This window comes from Dromaius novaehollandiae, chromosome 1 (genome assembly GCF_036370855.1).
Source record: "Dromaius novaehollandiae isolate bDroNov1 chromosome 1, bDroNov1.hap1, whole genome shotgun sequence".
Classification (NCBI taxonomy): domain Eukaryota; kingdom Metazoa; phylum Chordata; class Aves; order Casuariiformes; family Dromaiidae; genus Dromaius; species Dromaius novaehollandiae.
The window spans coordinates 196,538,085-196,555,635 of record NC_088098.1 but is presented as its reverse complement, the minus strand read 5'-3'; the positions used below and the strand labels follow the sequence as shown (position 1 = coordinate 196,555,635).

General features: G+C 39.9%; 1 protein-coding gene across 4 annotated transcripts in view; it reads right to left on the bottom strand.

Annotated features, from left to right (window-relative positions):
* The window catches only part of LNX2 (ligand of numb-protein X 2), a 60,505-nt gene that overhangs the window by 19,781 nt on the left and 23,173 nt on the right, over nt 1–17,551 (bottom strand). For all 4 annotated transcript variants that reach the window (XM_064504980.1, XM_064504979.1, XM_064504982.1 and 1 more), the window contains exon 2: nt 8,294–8,795. In XM_064504980.1, coding sequence (XP_064361050.1) covers nt 8,294–8,694 — 401 coding nt within the window. In that variant the 5' untranslated portion in view covers nt 8,695–8,795. The remainder of the gene's footprint in view (nt 1–8,293; nt 8,796–17,551) is intronic.

Sequence of the window (17,551 nt, the reverse complement as noted above, 5' to 3'; positions counted from 1 at the left end):
TTGACCACATAAAAGACGTTAGTATTGTCGCAGTATCAGAAAAAAAAGCACTGTGTTCTTGAACGGGCTCCCTTTTTGGGAACTTGACAGATTGGTATCACCAAAGTAGGAATGATTTATTGTGGCAACAGGAAAGAATCTGTTAACAGAATAAAAGGCAGCAAAAGTCTAACAACATCCTAATTTGTTGAACTGGATTGTTTTAAGAAATATCACAATGCTGTTTGGTATTCTGTAACAGGATCTGAAAATTATGTGGTCAGACTGTTTTGATATGAAGGATTTTAATAAAAATTTTCTCAAAAGAATTTGGCTAAAAACATCTGTATAGCCGTTGTGACCCCAGCAATGTTAAACACACAAATATATCTCACACTCTATATAGCTCTCTTAATGTATGTTTAAAAGAACAGCATAAGAAACCCCAAATATGCTGTGAAATATTCACAAATACATAAATCGGAGATGGTTCACATTATAATGACATGTTTAAGCAATCATTTCTTCGAGCTTTCTCCAAGATGACATGTTTTAAAACTGCTGGTCATCTTGTTTTTCAAAGCCAAGAACAGGCAGGCATGAAAAAGATAAAAATCACTTGAAAGGTTTTCCTTTGTGAAAAGGTTTCTTTGATTTTAATGCAGAAACACAATTACATTTCTTGATTTTGCTCAGGTAATATTTATTACATAAAATCAGTGGCTTAGTGGGACTGATCAGAGTCAAACCCAAAAAGCAAAAAAAGAATTTAGAAATCAGGCTAGGCTCAATTTAATTTGGCTGCCAGAAAGACACATGGTTACAGGTGAAACTCAGCAGGAACTGTTTCTTATTGATACTTATCCAGTGCAAACCTGAAGACAAGAATCCCGAAAGGCCAGGAAAAGAGAAGAGGCAACCCCTTCCCCCAGATGCAATTTCTAAAATGCCGTAATTTTAACAGATTAGCCTCCCTCTCCCCCAAATTCCTAGCAATGAGGATTGAAAAAAGCGATGCTCTCCAGCAACGTCACTGCTCAAGCACCACAGCACGAGGTAAGTGCTCCCGCAGGAGGAAACATCACCTTCGCCAGGAGCTCTGACAAATGCGCTCTCCCACACTGAGCTGCGCCAGCTCAGCGAGCTGCACGTCTCTGCTGGCCCCCAACTGCCCTGCTACAGGAGCGGGGATTTTCCCCAAAGAGGTGAATGAATAGCTCAAAATTGACAGTGTCAGACTACCACAGTCAAACCCCGCAGTCTGGATGTCAGCATCCGGCCTTACAGGACTACTACTACTGGATGTGTCCCTGTAAGTCTTCCAACAAAACACTGCGCTGCCAGCTTTTCACCCAACCGCTTCACAGCGCCTGCGGATCACGAAGCAGCTGGTGTAGACGGCAAAGCACACCTGAGACGTTCAGGCCTTTTTAACTGTCTCAAAACAGGACTGAACAAAACCCGTACTTGAAAGCGTCCTATTTCTGCCAAAGCCTTCCAAACCACAGGCAGGTGGTTCTCCTCACCTCACCTTTTACAGAGCACTTTCCTCCACCGTTATCTGGCAGCTGATTAAAGTCCTCACACAAAATATAAATAAACTGGAGGCTTATTTTCACCACAGATATTTAATTATCATTTCAAAGGCTAATATCAAGAAATGTAAACAGCAGCCTGAGCACATCTACTGAGCTCAATGGAAGCCCTTTTATGCAACACTCAACAAGACAAATCTATGAAAAAAATTAATGTTGGTGACAGAAACCCCTTCTTCCCCAAATTAATCAGTCATTATCACAGGCCTACACTTTCAGCCTGATAGAACAGAACTGCCTTGCCATGAAAGTGGCTGTCTGGTGGAGATGCTACTTCATAGGATGCCAGTTCTTCAGTCTTTAAACATGATATATCATCTACCAAAGGACGGTAGGGGTCCAAAACCCAGGACTGGTATTCAAGCACATTTATAAGAAGACTTTTCATTCCCACTTGCAACATAAGGAGATTTCTTTTTACTGACAGTAGGAAAGTATTATTCCTACGCAAAAAACCCATACATCACTTGTAACAGTTAACAAATGCCAATAAATCTCTTTAATAATACTGTTTTTGCCAAATATTTAGGATAAAGACCGTTTTGGACAGAATCCTGCAACAAGTTGTGTACATCAATGGACATCTGAGGATCCAGCCTATGATCAAAGATTCTTCCGTAAGGGTACAGGAATCCCTCCTCATGCAAGCAATTGCACAAATAGGGGCCTGAGAATGAAATGTATTTTACAGGAATGGTATTTCATAGCTACCTCCAAAGCCAGAATTCCTTAGATATGAGTCAGAAAAAGGAAAAGCATGCTTTTTTAATTTCTAGCAATTATTTAATTGCTCTTATGAATCTAGATGTCAAAGAATAGAAATATTGAAATAACTAACTAAAGCAACTGAAAGATATTGTTTATCAGGAACTTGAAGGGCAGTTGCTCTTAGGAGGTAAAATGAGCTTCTAGCTGGATTTATTGACTCCCTCCTCCCCTCAGCATCAGGGCTGACTTTTCCACAATTCCAGATGTTGATGAAGTGTAGCTTTTACCTTCAGCTTCTCTTAATCCATATCAGATGGAGGAAAGTTTTTGAAAAGGTTTTTCTTCATTGGGGCGAGGGAGTTTGCACAACCAAGTCTGCTGGGTTTCTCATTTAAACCTGACTCCTTGGAAGGCTAGCAGTAATCTCTCTCTGCAGATAAAAAGAGCTTTCATACAAAATTAAGATGTATTTTACAGTGTACTCCAAGGGATAACAGTAGGGGTTTGAAAAACACATTTGCTCACTGACTACTGAAAAGAAGGATTTCATTGTAACTTATGCCACCAGTGCCTGTGCAGTCTAGAGGTTCGATAAAAGCAAACACACAAAATAGCCTCAAAATAGTTGCACTAAATCGTTTTCCAAGTACAAACAGAATTTGAACAAAGACTGCAGAGATGCAACTGAAATGCCTTTGCTATTGCTCATGAAACTTTGCCAGCAAAGTGACCTTAAACAGCAATTCTGGCAAGTTTTACAGCTACAAGTCAGAGCAAAACATGTTGCTTCTTTGGAAAGCTAAGAGCTTGTTTTTCCTTTTTTTTTTTTTTTTCCTCCTTTTGCTAGGGAAAAGAAGGGGGGGCACGAAGAGATATCTAATTTTGGGAAATGGAGAGGACTCAGGAAATAAAAAAAATATTGTCTCTCGCTTTCAAACACATCTAACAATTTCAAGGTGCCTACAAGAAGCCAAGGTGGCTTCAGAGCAGGAAAAAAACACAGAAAGATCCCTCAGTTTTCCAGCAATGGAAAGAGTTCACAGAAGTAGACAAAGACGACATCCCCAAAGAGGATTAAATCCTGTAGTAATTATTTGATCCTCTTCACTTCCCATGGTGTTAAAAGCAGAACCGTGGGACAGTGCTTGCCGCCAACGTGAGAACAGGTGGGAAAAACAACAACTTAGAAGCACGGAAAATGAACACCAAAATAACTGGGATTTCCCTACTTTTGAGTGATAAAATTTTGTATTTATGCACTTAGTTTTCTTGTTAATCTAAATCTGTATTTTGAGCATGCTCACTGCTAGACAGCGAATAGCTCAGTAATTTTTTCAATTTCAGAAAATAAAATCTTTTCGTAAAGCTGAAATTTAACCTTCCACAAAATTGGCCTGAATATTGTCAACATTAAAACGTTTAGAAAAATATCCCCATCGCAAATGGTACCTTTCTTAAATTACTATACTAGAATATGGCTGGGAAAAATTGAAGCCCAGCTCATTTGCAGTACATGAACATGTGACCTAACCCTCTTGTCAAGAAGCTGCACTGGATTTGGGATTTTTGTACCACAGAATTTGTATTTCAACAATTGAATTAAAATCAAACACAATAAAAGTTCAGTATTTTTTTTGGGGGGGGGGGTTCTATTTAAGAAGTCACCTTTAATATTTAGAAGTGGAATTGGCACATACTTCATTAAGCATTAACAATTTTTGTATACCAAATGGTCAAGAAAACCAGTAAAACTAAACATTATACATGCATTCCCCCCCCCTTAAGTCAGATTATGCGTATTATGTTCAACTTTGGAAACCACAGTTCCCAAGTGAATCTCATCGCACTGAAACACTGATAAACCAAGGGTATTTTCACTAAGCAATGAGGTACACATGGAGTGCAGTAAGCAACCATACAGTAATCAGATTTGTGTCTCATGCCTCAAATCTCCTTGGTAGAGCAGCTTGCAGTAACTATATTCTTGGAGTTGCCTGGTGGATATTAAGGCATTTCTTCCAGCTTTTATGCTCAAATGGAGCCGATTCTAACAACACTGGAAACTCTGTGTGAATGATTTTGAACAGTGAAGCCAACCAACCCTATTCCATTTCTTAGAAATGCAAGCTAGTTCATGTGTTTACTAAGACTAGTTTACACTAAGCTATTCTGAAAATTATAATATTTCTGAATTTTATATTTCTTTCCAACATTCAATAATCAGTAGTATAATTTTATTGGATTCACTAATCCATATGAAATCTAATTCAAACTACACAGTTACTGTCATCTTTTATGTCAGCAATGATAATTTACAGCTGTTCAGATGTTTGAAAATAAACTTAATTGAGAGCTGTAAATCACCATGTACTCAAAATGCATATCAGCATCCTAAGACAACAGAAGGAATTCAAGATGAGCAGGGCTCTGCAACTAAAAGCTTTTTTTTGTACTGACAGACAGGAATAGCTAGTGACTCAGCTCACTCAGGTTTCATAATATATGTTGTGCATTAAGCAAATGAATATTTCATATATACCTAAAGTAAGTACACATAGTGTTCCACGTACAAATAGATTACATGTCCCTGCTGTAAACAGTCCTAATATCACTCAGAGAGATACCAGTCAAGGAAAACGGATGGAAAAGGTGAGGGAAATAACACTCAGAAACCCGAAGATGAACCAAATGTGTAGCAGGAGTCTTGCTAGCATTGTGTCTTTTATTAAAATTAAATCAGTTTAATGTTAGGATTGTAAATGTTGCAAAAATTTAAGTTTTCTTTCCCATTGTCCCTAGTCATCACAGAGATTAGAAATGACTTGCCTTGAGGAAACCAGCAAGAGCCTAAATGAGTGTGGAAATGATGGGGTGGGAGAGAGAGACAAAAAGGCTACTCATTAGTAGCTGTAGCCCTCCAACCTGGAAACTTCACACCTGTACATTCAGGCTGTGAGCACATACATGCCCAAGTGCTGAAAAACAGCTCACAAAACCCACACAACTCGACACAACCCCATCCTCTGGGGAAGCTGCAGGTCCTGCACTTTTCAAGTTTCGCTCAACCTCAGACCTCCTAGAAATGTTCAGGACTTGCAGCAAGAAGGGGGTACACTGGGGACACACGTATGAACAAACTGTTTCAGAAGAATGCAGTTGTGCTCCTCCCTTTCTCTGAGAAGCACTTGTCCATATGCACGTTCACGACATGCACAACTCCAAGAAGTCTCCTCTGCAACATCGTTCACCTGAAGAAGGTCTCCAGGGGAACAAAGACCGAGACTCTGAATAAAGTTCTTGGGGTAGCTGCAAGCATCTCCTGATACAATCCGCCCTCATGGTCACCAGTATCACTTCAACTCTAGCACACAGAGCAACAGAGGTAATCCTTGTCGCGTGATGGACTGACACAGTCTGATACTGACTGCTGGGACAGCTCAAAGTGATTCCAGGCACATGACTTTGGTGGAAGTGCTCGTCACAGCAAACCCTTGGCTAAACACCAGAACCATGTCTTAACCCCCCGTGAAATGATGAAGCTACTTCTCTATGAGGAGGTATGGCTGAGGTGTGGGAATACATCTGGGGAAAAGCGACAGGCAGCAGTCCTTTGTGGAAGCAGTGGTATACCAGTGCCAGGCTTCACCATCCTGCATTTAACTCTGACTCTGCATTTCAGTTTTTGCTTGCCTAACTCAAAGAGACAACGACCTTTCCTCCAAGATAAACTGAAAGAGACTACGCAGCGTGCAAGGGCAATAAAACCTTCCCTTTCTCTATTAGGAGGCTCTGGTGGAAAGGGAAGGAGAAGGTTGGAAGGAAAGATGGGAGTGTAGAAATAGCGCAGACTGCACAGTGCTACCCTGTGTCTAGTACCTCCTCGTTGGATAATATGGACCATCAGGTAAAAACCAGAGTCTACCAATTAATGACAAATGGAGGGCTAAACAAAGGAGGCAGCTGGAGACAGACATGGGTATCTCCCTGATGTTTCCTTAGCACTGAAGACTGAGATGCAGAGGTAGTCTGTGACGGGGGTAGGTGCAGGTGTCACCACTATCTTTATTGTCCCTAACACCTCATTATGGCTCAGGAGGTGGAATAAGCTAGACTGGACTGAGGGCAGAAAAATGAGGCATGCAGTTAATACTATCCTTATCTGGGGTAAAGGGAGGAAGGAAAACCTCTTCAATGCCCTGAGACCTCTCTCTGCAAAATGAGCATAGGTTTTCAAAGCTAAACACAATACACTATCTGAATTAAAGGAAAAAAAAAAAAAAACGTAAAAAGAGTAAATCATGTTGAGTTGTACACAGAAAATATTTTCTGATATCAGATGCAACTCATTTCAGTTGGATCCTTTGAAGTAAGATGCATTTCCCTTAAATATATAATTTCCTTCTCTACATAATTCTTTATTATTCTCCTAACTTCTTACATCTCCAAAAAGTTAAAAAATGTGTTAGTTACTTGGCCTAGACATGCATAATGTTTTTCAGTTCTGACTCATGCATTCCATCACATTTTAGCTTTAACATAAAAGGATATGTCCATGTTTTTGTTCATGACTCACAATGAAAGTTTTTTTTTTAATTATTAGCTATTTACTGAAAATATCCTCTAAACTACTGAGAAAGCAAAAGCAGTCAAATACACCCCTCAAATCAAAGTTAACATTTTTCCGTGACAAAAATGACATTCCTCTAAACAGAAGAATGAAACACAGCACAGTACTGCACACACCATAGGAAATATTCCCGTGTTACAAGAACAAAACGCACTAGTCTACACAATATGAAATATCATTCTATCTGAATTTGATTGTCTGTTATTTCCTTCCTTATATCAATATTTAAATATTTGTGGTAGGAAGGCATAAAACAGAAGAACTATAAAATTATTAGCAGTTCAAAATAAGGTCCTGAACATACAGATGTAGATAATACTTTACAATACCTTGACAGACATCTTAAAGGCTGCCATTACACCAAGCTTTAGAACAAAAACCTGCCTGAATCAGGCAGGGGGAATTCCAAGGTCTTCACATATTTTCTATTCAAACATTCCTCCAAGTGATCCTTGTCATCTGCTCTCCTGCAGTTTCTTACAACCCTATAACTTCCACCTTACAAAAGCAGTTGCAGTACTCATAATAATACACGGTAAAATGCACAAAAATACAGCTGCTTTTCGGTCCCAACCGAGACTCTGGAACAAGGATGCAGAAGATACTGGAACGCGTCTCTGACACAAAGCCACTCACTAGCTAAATTTACACCTTTCACTCATCTGAAGTGACGAGTTTCTTAATTCTCCCAGTTTAAAAGAGTGTTGAAAGTATTGTACAAGCAACCAGAAAAAATATCCCAGAAACAAACAAAAGCATGCTCACATAACACACAGTCAACCTGTTCAGTGAACAGATTTTTTTTTAAACAGAAAAACATTTTTTGACAGAATCAATCATGCCTTAATGATTCCTGACGGAGGCTGGTGTAACCTATTCTTAAACACTTCTAAAAGTGAGGAATGCGCAGCCACCAGCCCCTCCAAGCAATCCTTGCCAATGCCTGACCATTAGGAAGTTTTTTCCTAAAACCTGCACTAAATCTCCTTTGCTCCTACTGCACTATTTCCTTCCTCTTTGCAGACATCGTTTGCATGTTCAAGGACTTATCTCTCATTTCTCTCCTCCCTCAGCCTTTTTTCCCCCTGCTCTAAATAACCCCATTTTCTTTAACCTTTTCTCCTAAATCGTATTTGCTACACCTTTAATCAATCATGTTGTTCCCATCACTCTCTCCAAGTGTTCCCCAATCTTCTCTGACCGTGATGTCCAAATCTGGAAGCAGTACTCCAACTGAGCTGTCACACATTTATCATTTCCTACAGTATTTGACCATGAATTTAAAACTCCCCACCAAACCAACTCTCCCCCTCAATTTAGACTGCTACAGAAACCAGTCTACCAAGCATGCAAGACATACACCGCAACCCTTTGCATGGCTCACCTGTTTTTGAGATGTGCTGCCAGATCACATCGCTGCATTACCTCCTGACATACTGAAGAAAAGGGGCATAAAACAAACAACTTGTCTAACAGTTTATGAACGAGAATGCTGGATTTTTTGCAGAGTTTAAAATGGAGTCTTTTTCGATCCAGCGGGCAGAAATCCTTCTCCTGTAGAAAGTTCCTTAGGCACTTGTAGCAGAAAGTGTGTCCACAGGGAGTGTCCAATGGCTGCAACAAGGGCTGAAGGCAAATATGGCAAACCAAGTCATCATCCACTTCATTCTGGTAGTTGTACAAGTGATTCTCCCTTGTCCAGTGCTGCTGGCCACACTCAAAGCACAAAGGGTTCAAGGAGGCATTCTGCTCCACCAAAGCCATGTCATCATTTGTAGTCCCCATTGCACAACAAAGACTGTTGAAGAAGCCACTTCATCATAGGACAGATTTGTTCCTATAAATCTCAGGGGAGAAGCAACTGTTCTTTAATCAAGTGTAATTTTCTGCAACAAACAACAGAATAAAAATTATTAATTTAGCATGAAGTATGAAACTTGTCAAGAAACAACAGTTAGATTAACAGGATATTTTTGTTTTCTGGAAATTTGTTACAGAAGAAAGCCATGAAAAAGTCCGTAAGTATGATTTTATTTTACAACACAAACGTTTTACTGCTTTATAACAGCTGCTCCACTGCATAGTTTTCACCTGCAGGATGACCAGCTTATTCAGAGCAAGGGCATTACATTATGCTGTCTCACACTAGAAAGAAGCAATTAGTGTCTAGCACAAAAACACTCCATTGTGGAATAATGATTATTTGACCAAGTAATTAATTGTGTCCTTTAATACATGATTATGATTTTATTCAGTAATCTGGTCCTACTCTTCTTTTTGGATTTTGACTATTAATATAGAATACTGTATATTAAAGGTCTAAACACCTTTTTTAAAAAATAACAGAAATGATTGCTTGCCCTGTTCTTTCCTACTAATTATTGTTATATGCCACAACCTACCTTTGAGTTTTCTCTGTGGATTGCTACACATTAAGAGGAATTGTTTCTATTCAATATGACACATTTGATTTAATACAGAGGCCAGATATAAAACTATGGAATAAAGTAATTACATGAAATACTGGTTCTAAACAACCACACTGTTTTGCTTTATATCTAACACAATTAACATTGCAGCATGCTCAATGTATTGATACTCATGTCAGTCAAAGGAATGCATGTCTGTCACTCTGGGATTCATTTTTAACTTTAAGAGTTAAAGTTTGCCTGTCTTAAAATAGCTACATGGTCAAGAAATTGTGCAGCCATCAACCTATCACTTCAAACACCAAGTCCTTATCCTTCCCGACTTTATTTGTCCATCTCTCTCTTACAAAATCATATTACTTGAATCTCACAACAGAATGATTTAGAAAACAAAACAAGTTCTCCCACATTAAGAAACCTATTAATCCATTAATTTTGGTAAATGTACTCATTAATAAATAAATAAATAAATCAAATTTAAGTCATGCTTATTTCATGCCCAAATTCTTTATTACAATTTAGCAAGCGACAATCCTGAGGCTTGCTTCTTATATTCTAACAAAGCAATAGCAAGTATACAGAAAGTGAAAGCTGTTTGTATTAACCCATCATCTTTGTTTTTACCTGCTGAAACATAGCCATACACACATTCTAAAATTCATGTGGAACACATGGATTTCACAACGTCTTTTTAGGAGAATCGCTGTTTCGGTTTTTACCCCTTAACCTCACACAGCCAAGCACAAGACTTACAGCACATTTTGCAAGGATTATTATATCCTTTGACGCAAAAAGGATTAAATAGTAATTTGTAATCCAGGATTTTATCCTGCTGTGGAAATTGATGCTCTTCATTGCCCTGTCTTGTAGTAGATAACATGTACCTTCTGGAAAGGATTTTATGAGGGAATAGTGTATCAGTTCTTTGTTAGTGGAGACTCAGAATGCAAAACGAGACCCCAAAAGAGATTACTTAAAAACAGTCTTAAACATATTATGTAAGGATTCAAAGATTGGAAAGCAGATAAGGAGACTAGCACACAGGCCCTCACGTGCACAAACAGCAATTCTCTAACTATACATTCATGCTCCTAAATTAACACAGAAGAAATGAGACTGGTCTAATGGCTGTTCTTTATGTAACACAAAATAAATCACAGGATAAATGTTCCAGAAAAACGCTGCATTGATCTGTAACTTTACCGAATCATTTTGCCACTTACGGCTCTAGGGAAACCAACACAATCATTGGCACATGTGGTGTGTATTGTATTTTACCTAAATGTACCTGGAAGAATAACAGACATTAGCAGTAGACCAAGGTGTGCAGAATGAGCTGAGAAAGCCATTTTAAGAGGGTGTCATCCAAATGCTAGACCAGATCCTACAATTAGGTAAGAGCAGGACTCTTCCTCCTTCTCAAGCAACCAAGATCACCAGAAGGGAGGAAGACCTACATCAGCACAGCTACAGAACCACGCCAGGACCGGGACGTCTACTTCAGACCCAGTTACGGAGCCTCAATGGCGAGCATCTTGAATCTCCCTTTAAAAAAGGACAGGCTTCTCTCATTTAGATCCTTTGAAGTCTATGTAACTTACACTGCAGTCTTCTACAGAGCACAATGCAACATTATGCAGTAAACGTATTTGTGAGATACTTTCTGGGGTCAAAGATAGCAGCATCGGTCTTTTGGAAAGATGTGATTAAAATAATTCTTTTATACATTAAAAACTTCTTCAACAGAAACCCATAAAATTTAAACAAAAAGTAAAAAAAGAAAAGTTCTTGAGAGAGCAGGCCATCACTGGGATGTTTAAAATTATAATGAGGAACTTACTTTCTTTGGAAGTTAAAGAATGGTGAATGCGGAAACTGAAGCCACAAAGGTGTATCCTCACTGACACAGGAACGGTTACTCTCTAGTGGAGGTGACTCACTAACGCGAGCAGACAGACCTATTCCTAAGACTGCCACCACGTGAGTATCTTAGTAGTGCTCTTGCAGTGACAAAGCTGCTGCGAGAGCCAGGCAACCTCGACACGAGAGCCGGTACCTCAGCCCTGCCAGCAGACAGAGTGCGCGTGCTTGGCTGTGAAGGGTGGGAGCTCAGGCCACGGGCACACAGGCACCACCAGATATATTTCTGCTGGTTGCAGACATTGCCTCCGGCTGCTCGGGAGTACAGGGGAGCAATAAACAGGCTGTAATATCTTTGACCAAGAGAAGTACTGGCAACATGAACATCTGCCCATGGCCGAAGCGTGCCGTGGTGGAAGGGGACTGCTTCTTCTCTGCTGGTGGAGCCTCTTCTACGAGGGCGAGAGACCTGCTCTGCTGATCCCCCGTGCTTGGGAACTGCTCGTTGTCTCTTGATCCCACAGCAAGTTCCCTTCTTTTCCCCACAGATAGTTCAAACATTGTATCAGTGCTCGCTGCAAGAAACAGTCAATTACAACATGAAAATTCAAAGAAAAAAAAAAGCCCACTTCACTTTAGCACTGCTTCCTTGACTCCTGTGTTGCATTTTGGGCAAGCTTATTCAAGAACAGAAGAATTCTTCGCTAGGATTTGTAAAGGTTATATAGCACAGTTGTCTAATTATTAATTCCAACACTTTTTCAGACTGTTCCCAATGCAAAATACCTACTGATTTACACAGCCCACAAACACAGTACTTATAGTCAGAGTGACAACTGGGATTGCAAGCGGGGTCTAAATTTCACTAATTTACAGGCACTATATCCCTGAAACAGTACCAGAGCACTGCAATTTATAATACGGTATTTTATCCTTCCTTATGTATGTCTTATATTATTTGCTGTATCTACTACGACTGCAGATCAGCATCTCCACAGCAGGCATCGGTGCAGGAAAGCCGCAAACAAGGGAAAACAGTCTGAAGAATAAAAAATAAAGAGACTAAAAGAGCCAGCCACGACTCTGTTTTTCAAATCATGTAATTCCCTACCCAGGACTTCATCATAAAAACACAACAGCGCAGGTGGTGCCCTGCTTTCAGTTTTAAATCACAATCCATTTGGGAACTAGGCATGACTGGACAGCCAACTGTGAATTTATTTATTTATTTAAAGCATGTATGAAAGCAATTTTAGTTTGAAAAAGACAGTCTTATTCACAGGCCTTCTGTAGTTGTGATTTATTGATTCAGCTAACAGGTTTCGTGATTTTTATTCCTTCCCTCTGGATAGGTACTATAAAAAACACAACCAAACCACAATTGTAGCAATAACTAAACACTCATATTAACTAACTTCAGATAGAAGTTAATGGAAATATGTATTTTGTGATCAACGTTGTGAGAGATTTCTGAATCTCTTCCTTAAAATATTGGAGATATAGATCCCTTTAACTGACTGTTAAAAATTCCACAACAAATCTGACAGTACCAGTAGCAAAAGTAAACAATTAAGGAAAATACTCATCTTATCAACAACCAAAAGTAAAGAGTAAAAGAACACCCTTTAACGACTGACACCACAGCTCCTCTGCTGTACGCCACTGTCCCTGCACCCAGTATGCCTCAAAAACAAATGGGATGCAGAGCTCATAATTCTACGGCTAACAATTATTTATGTCAGAATGGGCATTTTCTCAGTAGGTGAGATGTTATCTAACCAATGAATCAATCTCTAATCTAAACTGTGTGATTTAAACAAAGTGAAGGTGCAAAAATATCTACCTTTATTTCCTCTCAGTTCAAGGCCATTGTATGCTGGCTGGTTCTTCTCATCTCTGAGGGCTCTAAATTTTGTGGTCTGCCAACAGCATAGGGATGCGTCAGCATTTCCCTTACCCTTCAGCAGTGGGGAAAGGAAGGTAAAGAAGTCATAACAACCATATAAGAAGTTACAACAACTATAACAATACTATGAAGGCTTCACGTGGCCCTAAACACAGGCAATACTTTCCTGATCAGTCAGTCAGATTTGTACTTGCAAGGTGATACATAATTGCTCTTACAAATCTATCAATAACTCTGAACAATAGCACAGTCACCATCCTAGATGATGTTCACTTAAACGTCACAGGAGTTCTGAGGTCTGTTCTCAGTTTTGCTCTACAGCCTCATTCCCAGGGTACCCGAGCACCCAAGCCAGGTAGGACAAACCTCATGTTTTCTAAATTACCCTGCCCTGTTCAAATGCTAAAGTTGAGAAGATAATCTACTAGTATATATACACCAAGGTATATGAGAAGACAACTAAATGTGGTTACAGTCATTGCTTAAAACCCCATCATAACCAGGTTAAAAATTAGTCCTTAGTTTCCAATCCAGTACCCTCCACAGGAATTACAGTACCAGCTGATGGTTCATAACTATTTTACAAGCAGAAAATAGTTTGAGCAGACTATTAAAAGAGAGCAGAAACTTTCTGTAATAAAAAACACAATGAAAATAAATAGCTGACACAGAGTACTAGAGGGGAAGAGTGTTATTTCACATCTTCCAGTAAGTGTGACCTAGCTCATTAGATACAATCTCTGTTTTAATATTAAAACTGTACAGCAAACAAGTGAAGCAGAACTAGCAACTTGTATTGACTTTATAATATCCATGTTAATTATTCAGATATCTGAGGGCTTTACCACCTTCGAAAGCAATTCTGCCTCTAGTGCAAGTTAGTAAAAAAAAGTAATCCTGTTAGAGTCTTTTTCTTTTGAAAACACAAACAAAACTGAAGTGCTATGATGTCAAAAGACGACATCTGGTAGCTCAAAGACAGAAAAATATAACAGGGATGGAAAGAGTACATCAATTACAGTCTGACAGTTCTCTTAATGTAACAGCAATGCTTTCACTGAATCCTGATATCCAATACACCTATTTTTTTTGCTGACAGTCAACTCTGTTTTCTATATTTTTTAAGTCATTCCGCAGAATGACAGGGATTTTTACATTCAAGCTAAAAAATATTTGCAAAACACTGAATTTGTTCCTTGTTCAAAACTGAACCACAGTTCAGCAGTGCTGGGCTTCCCGTAAAACCATTTCTTCACAAATTTTCCCCCTCTGTGCTTGTCTTTTTGTTCCGCCAAGGCAGTGCCCATATAGCAAAAATGTTAGCGGCGCGCCAGATGTTGACAGGACACCAGCCTTGCAAAAGCAATGTGCTGCAGACAATGCTTGTGCTTTCACACCTCAGGAATTCAGCCTTAAGGTTTTTAAATATGTAATTTGCTTAAAAAAAAAAAAAGCCAGGCACACACGCTCCACTTTCTGGTATTTCTGATGGAAGGCATCTTTGAAGGGTAAGAAATGAAATTCTGCTTTAATCTGGTGAACGAGGACTGTTTGGGAAAATTAATACAAGTGTAACTTGTGCTCCATGTTTGTGGTGTGCTACGTTTCCATGGTAATGGGGCTACGGGCTTTAATTACAGGAGCCACTTTAAGCACGGGTGTCTCTCGAAAGGGCACCTGCTACACATTTCCTTATGAAAAACACGAGACTGGGAAAAATCAGAGCAAGGAATCCCTATGTCACACCCTCTGACCCACAGCTGCCTGCGAAGATTTAGGGCATCCAAGCAACGAGCTCATCAGTGAATGGAAAGATGTAAAGAAAGGAGAAACCATGCAGAGATCTGGCAAGGGCGAGACCATCCCTCTTCAGGACAGGCCACGGGCGACACTCGTCTCCCCAGACGACGCCACCAGCGAAACAGGGATGTGCGACGCAAAAGGATCATGGGAAGAAGCAGAAGGAAACGACCCCAAAAGATTAAACAAGTAGCTGGAAGGTTTTGCTCAAAGCATGCAAAGATCACCAAGCAGCCATTTTCTAGAGCACAAAATGGAATGGCTTCTATTTTGGGACCAGGAGATTAAAATAGCTTTAGTTTAGTCAAATCAGTCTTGAACGAGACAGCAAAGATAAGGATTGTAACCATGCAGAGGTCTATGCAATGAAATATCAATCCATTATAACAAATACAGAGCTACATCAGATAAATCACCTCAGAATAGAAGGAAGACAGACGAGAATATGAATGTTAATGAAGCTACATCTACACATCAAAAAAATTAAACAGATTAAACTTGGAATATTTATACTGAACAAGAGGAGCACTGAAAAAGAAGAAAGTAAGACATACAAATCAAGCCATACAGACGAATAACCTATGTTGTGAGAGTGAGGCCACTTTCCCGACCTGCAGGAAATGTAGGTTGAAATGTAGGTTTAAAACCCCACAGAAAGAGAAAGGAATCAGACTTTGATCCCTTCCTCCATGGGCAAGGGAGAGCTGTTGAGATTTCCAGTAATACAGGCAACAACCACAACAATTTTCTTTCTCTTCCACCTCTGCCTTCCTGGCTCAGCAAAGAGGTACTGTCTGCCCTTACGATTTGCAAGAAGCTCCCGTTCCCTGCGGGCATGTTCAATTTTCTGACACCTGGTATCGGATAGCTTTTCCGAGGCAAGAAGTGCCTTGCTTCTGGGTGCTAGTCGAGCCTGGTGTCAGCAGGATACCGAGCTGCCCAGCCATCCCTCGACAGAGGCTTAATGGCACAACAAAACCTTCAAACGCTTAAAAAGTTTGCGGTGCCTCTGGAGTTCAGATGCTCCCAGCGCCGTGCTGCAACCGGGTGGAAGTTCCAGGTTTGCAATTTTTAGGCCTAAGTGTTTAAACATGCTCTACTTCAAGCTCCTAAATCCTTCTGGGGATTTTGCAGTGGTGAAAAATAAATACAATGAAATAAATTAAAATGAAAGTAAAAATAACCCACACTTACCTGCAGTAACACCGGTAGAGCTAAAAAGCAATTTTCCTTCTTAGCACAAAGAGAATAACCAAAACAACATTTCATTGCCATTTTCATAAGAGGTAGGCTTTTCTGTCCAGCGGGGCTGAAAAAAGTACTCCAACAGTCAAAAATTTAACTGCAAGGAGACACTCAGCAAGTGTCACACTCTCAGTGACAGAGCACAGGAAAAAGGCAAGAAAGAATAAAATATTTGCTTATCCAACATGGTGATTTTCTGCAGTGCAATCTGTCCAACAGCTCTTGACATATGCACCGCCCTTGCTGATTGGGGAGATGAAGGCAGCAGAAAGCTGTCGATCAAGATGCTAAACCTTCGGTAAAGCCCATCCCCACTGCACTTTGCCATCAAATGAGGAATTTCATGGATGAACAGAAAACACTTAACTAGATTAAACATAGCTGGTCCCTGGCTATGCGCAGGCACAATCTGATTTGATTACTACAGGTTTTAAAGAGTCTGAAGCAACTAAGAAAACAAAGAAGTGAGCTATGCTCCCTTTTTAGCTTTTCTGCTCACCTGTACAGTAAGCGCCAATCACCGTGGGTGTGAAAGGAGAAAATCCAAGGAGACCAGACGCTTGGGTTATTCTCAAGATGGCTTCATGACAAAGAAAAGCTGGGTGGAGGCGGGGGAAGAAGGATAAAAGAGCTTTTTGTGTAGTTAAATTTCAGGAGTAAGTACTTTCAGGGAGAAACACCAACCCCATCTCTTCCTGCAGGCGTAGGCCATCTTGCGTAACATGTTAGATCTAGTTTCCCCCATCATCCACAACCTAAGTGATAATGGAAAGCTATTCTGAAAGGTAAACTGCACTGTTACCAAGCAGTTCTAGTTATAATAAAATGAAGTTACCTCCTACTGATCTAATGACAAAGAACAATTTACCTCAAAATGAGAATTTTTAAGCTCTATATAAGAGAGCCAAGAGTTCCTGCCCATCTGCAATGCTCCTGGCCTGCAAAAGGAACCTCTGAGACAGAGAGCAGAGGGCACTCTTTACAAATATCTCTGCTAAATGAGAAGTCATATATTTTCTTTGCTCTGCATAAAAGCACAACACTTTGAGTTAAGGAGTGCCATCCTGCCTCTAGGAACCCACAGAAACACTTAAGACAACCTATGCTTAGAGGAAGACATCTCAAAGAATACGAGAAAGAGTGCAGAGGATAGTCTAGACAGAAGGTTTGAGGCTTCAGTCTCCAGCCTCAACCGGCCAAAAAGTATCCTGGCAGTTCAGAAGCCTCACTTGAAAAAATTAAGTCGATCACCTAAACCAGTCTACCCAGACTAGACACTGCTTATTTACTCCCTAACAAAACAAAACAAGTATCACCACATCAGGAAGCTCTTCAAAAAAGAAAAAAAGAAAATTCCCTTCCTAATTCGGCAGTCAAAACAGTATTTAACTCATGCTATCTA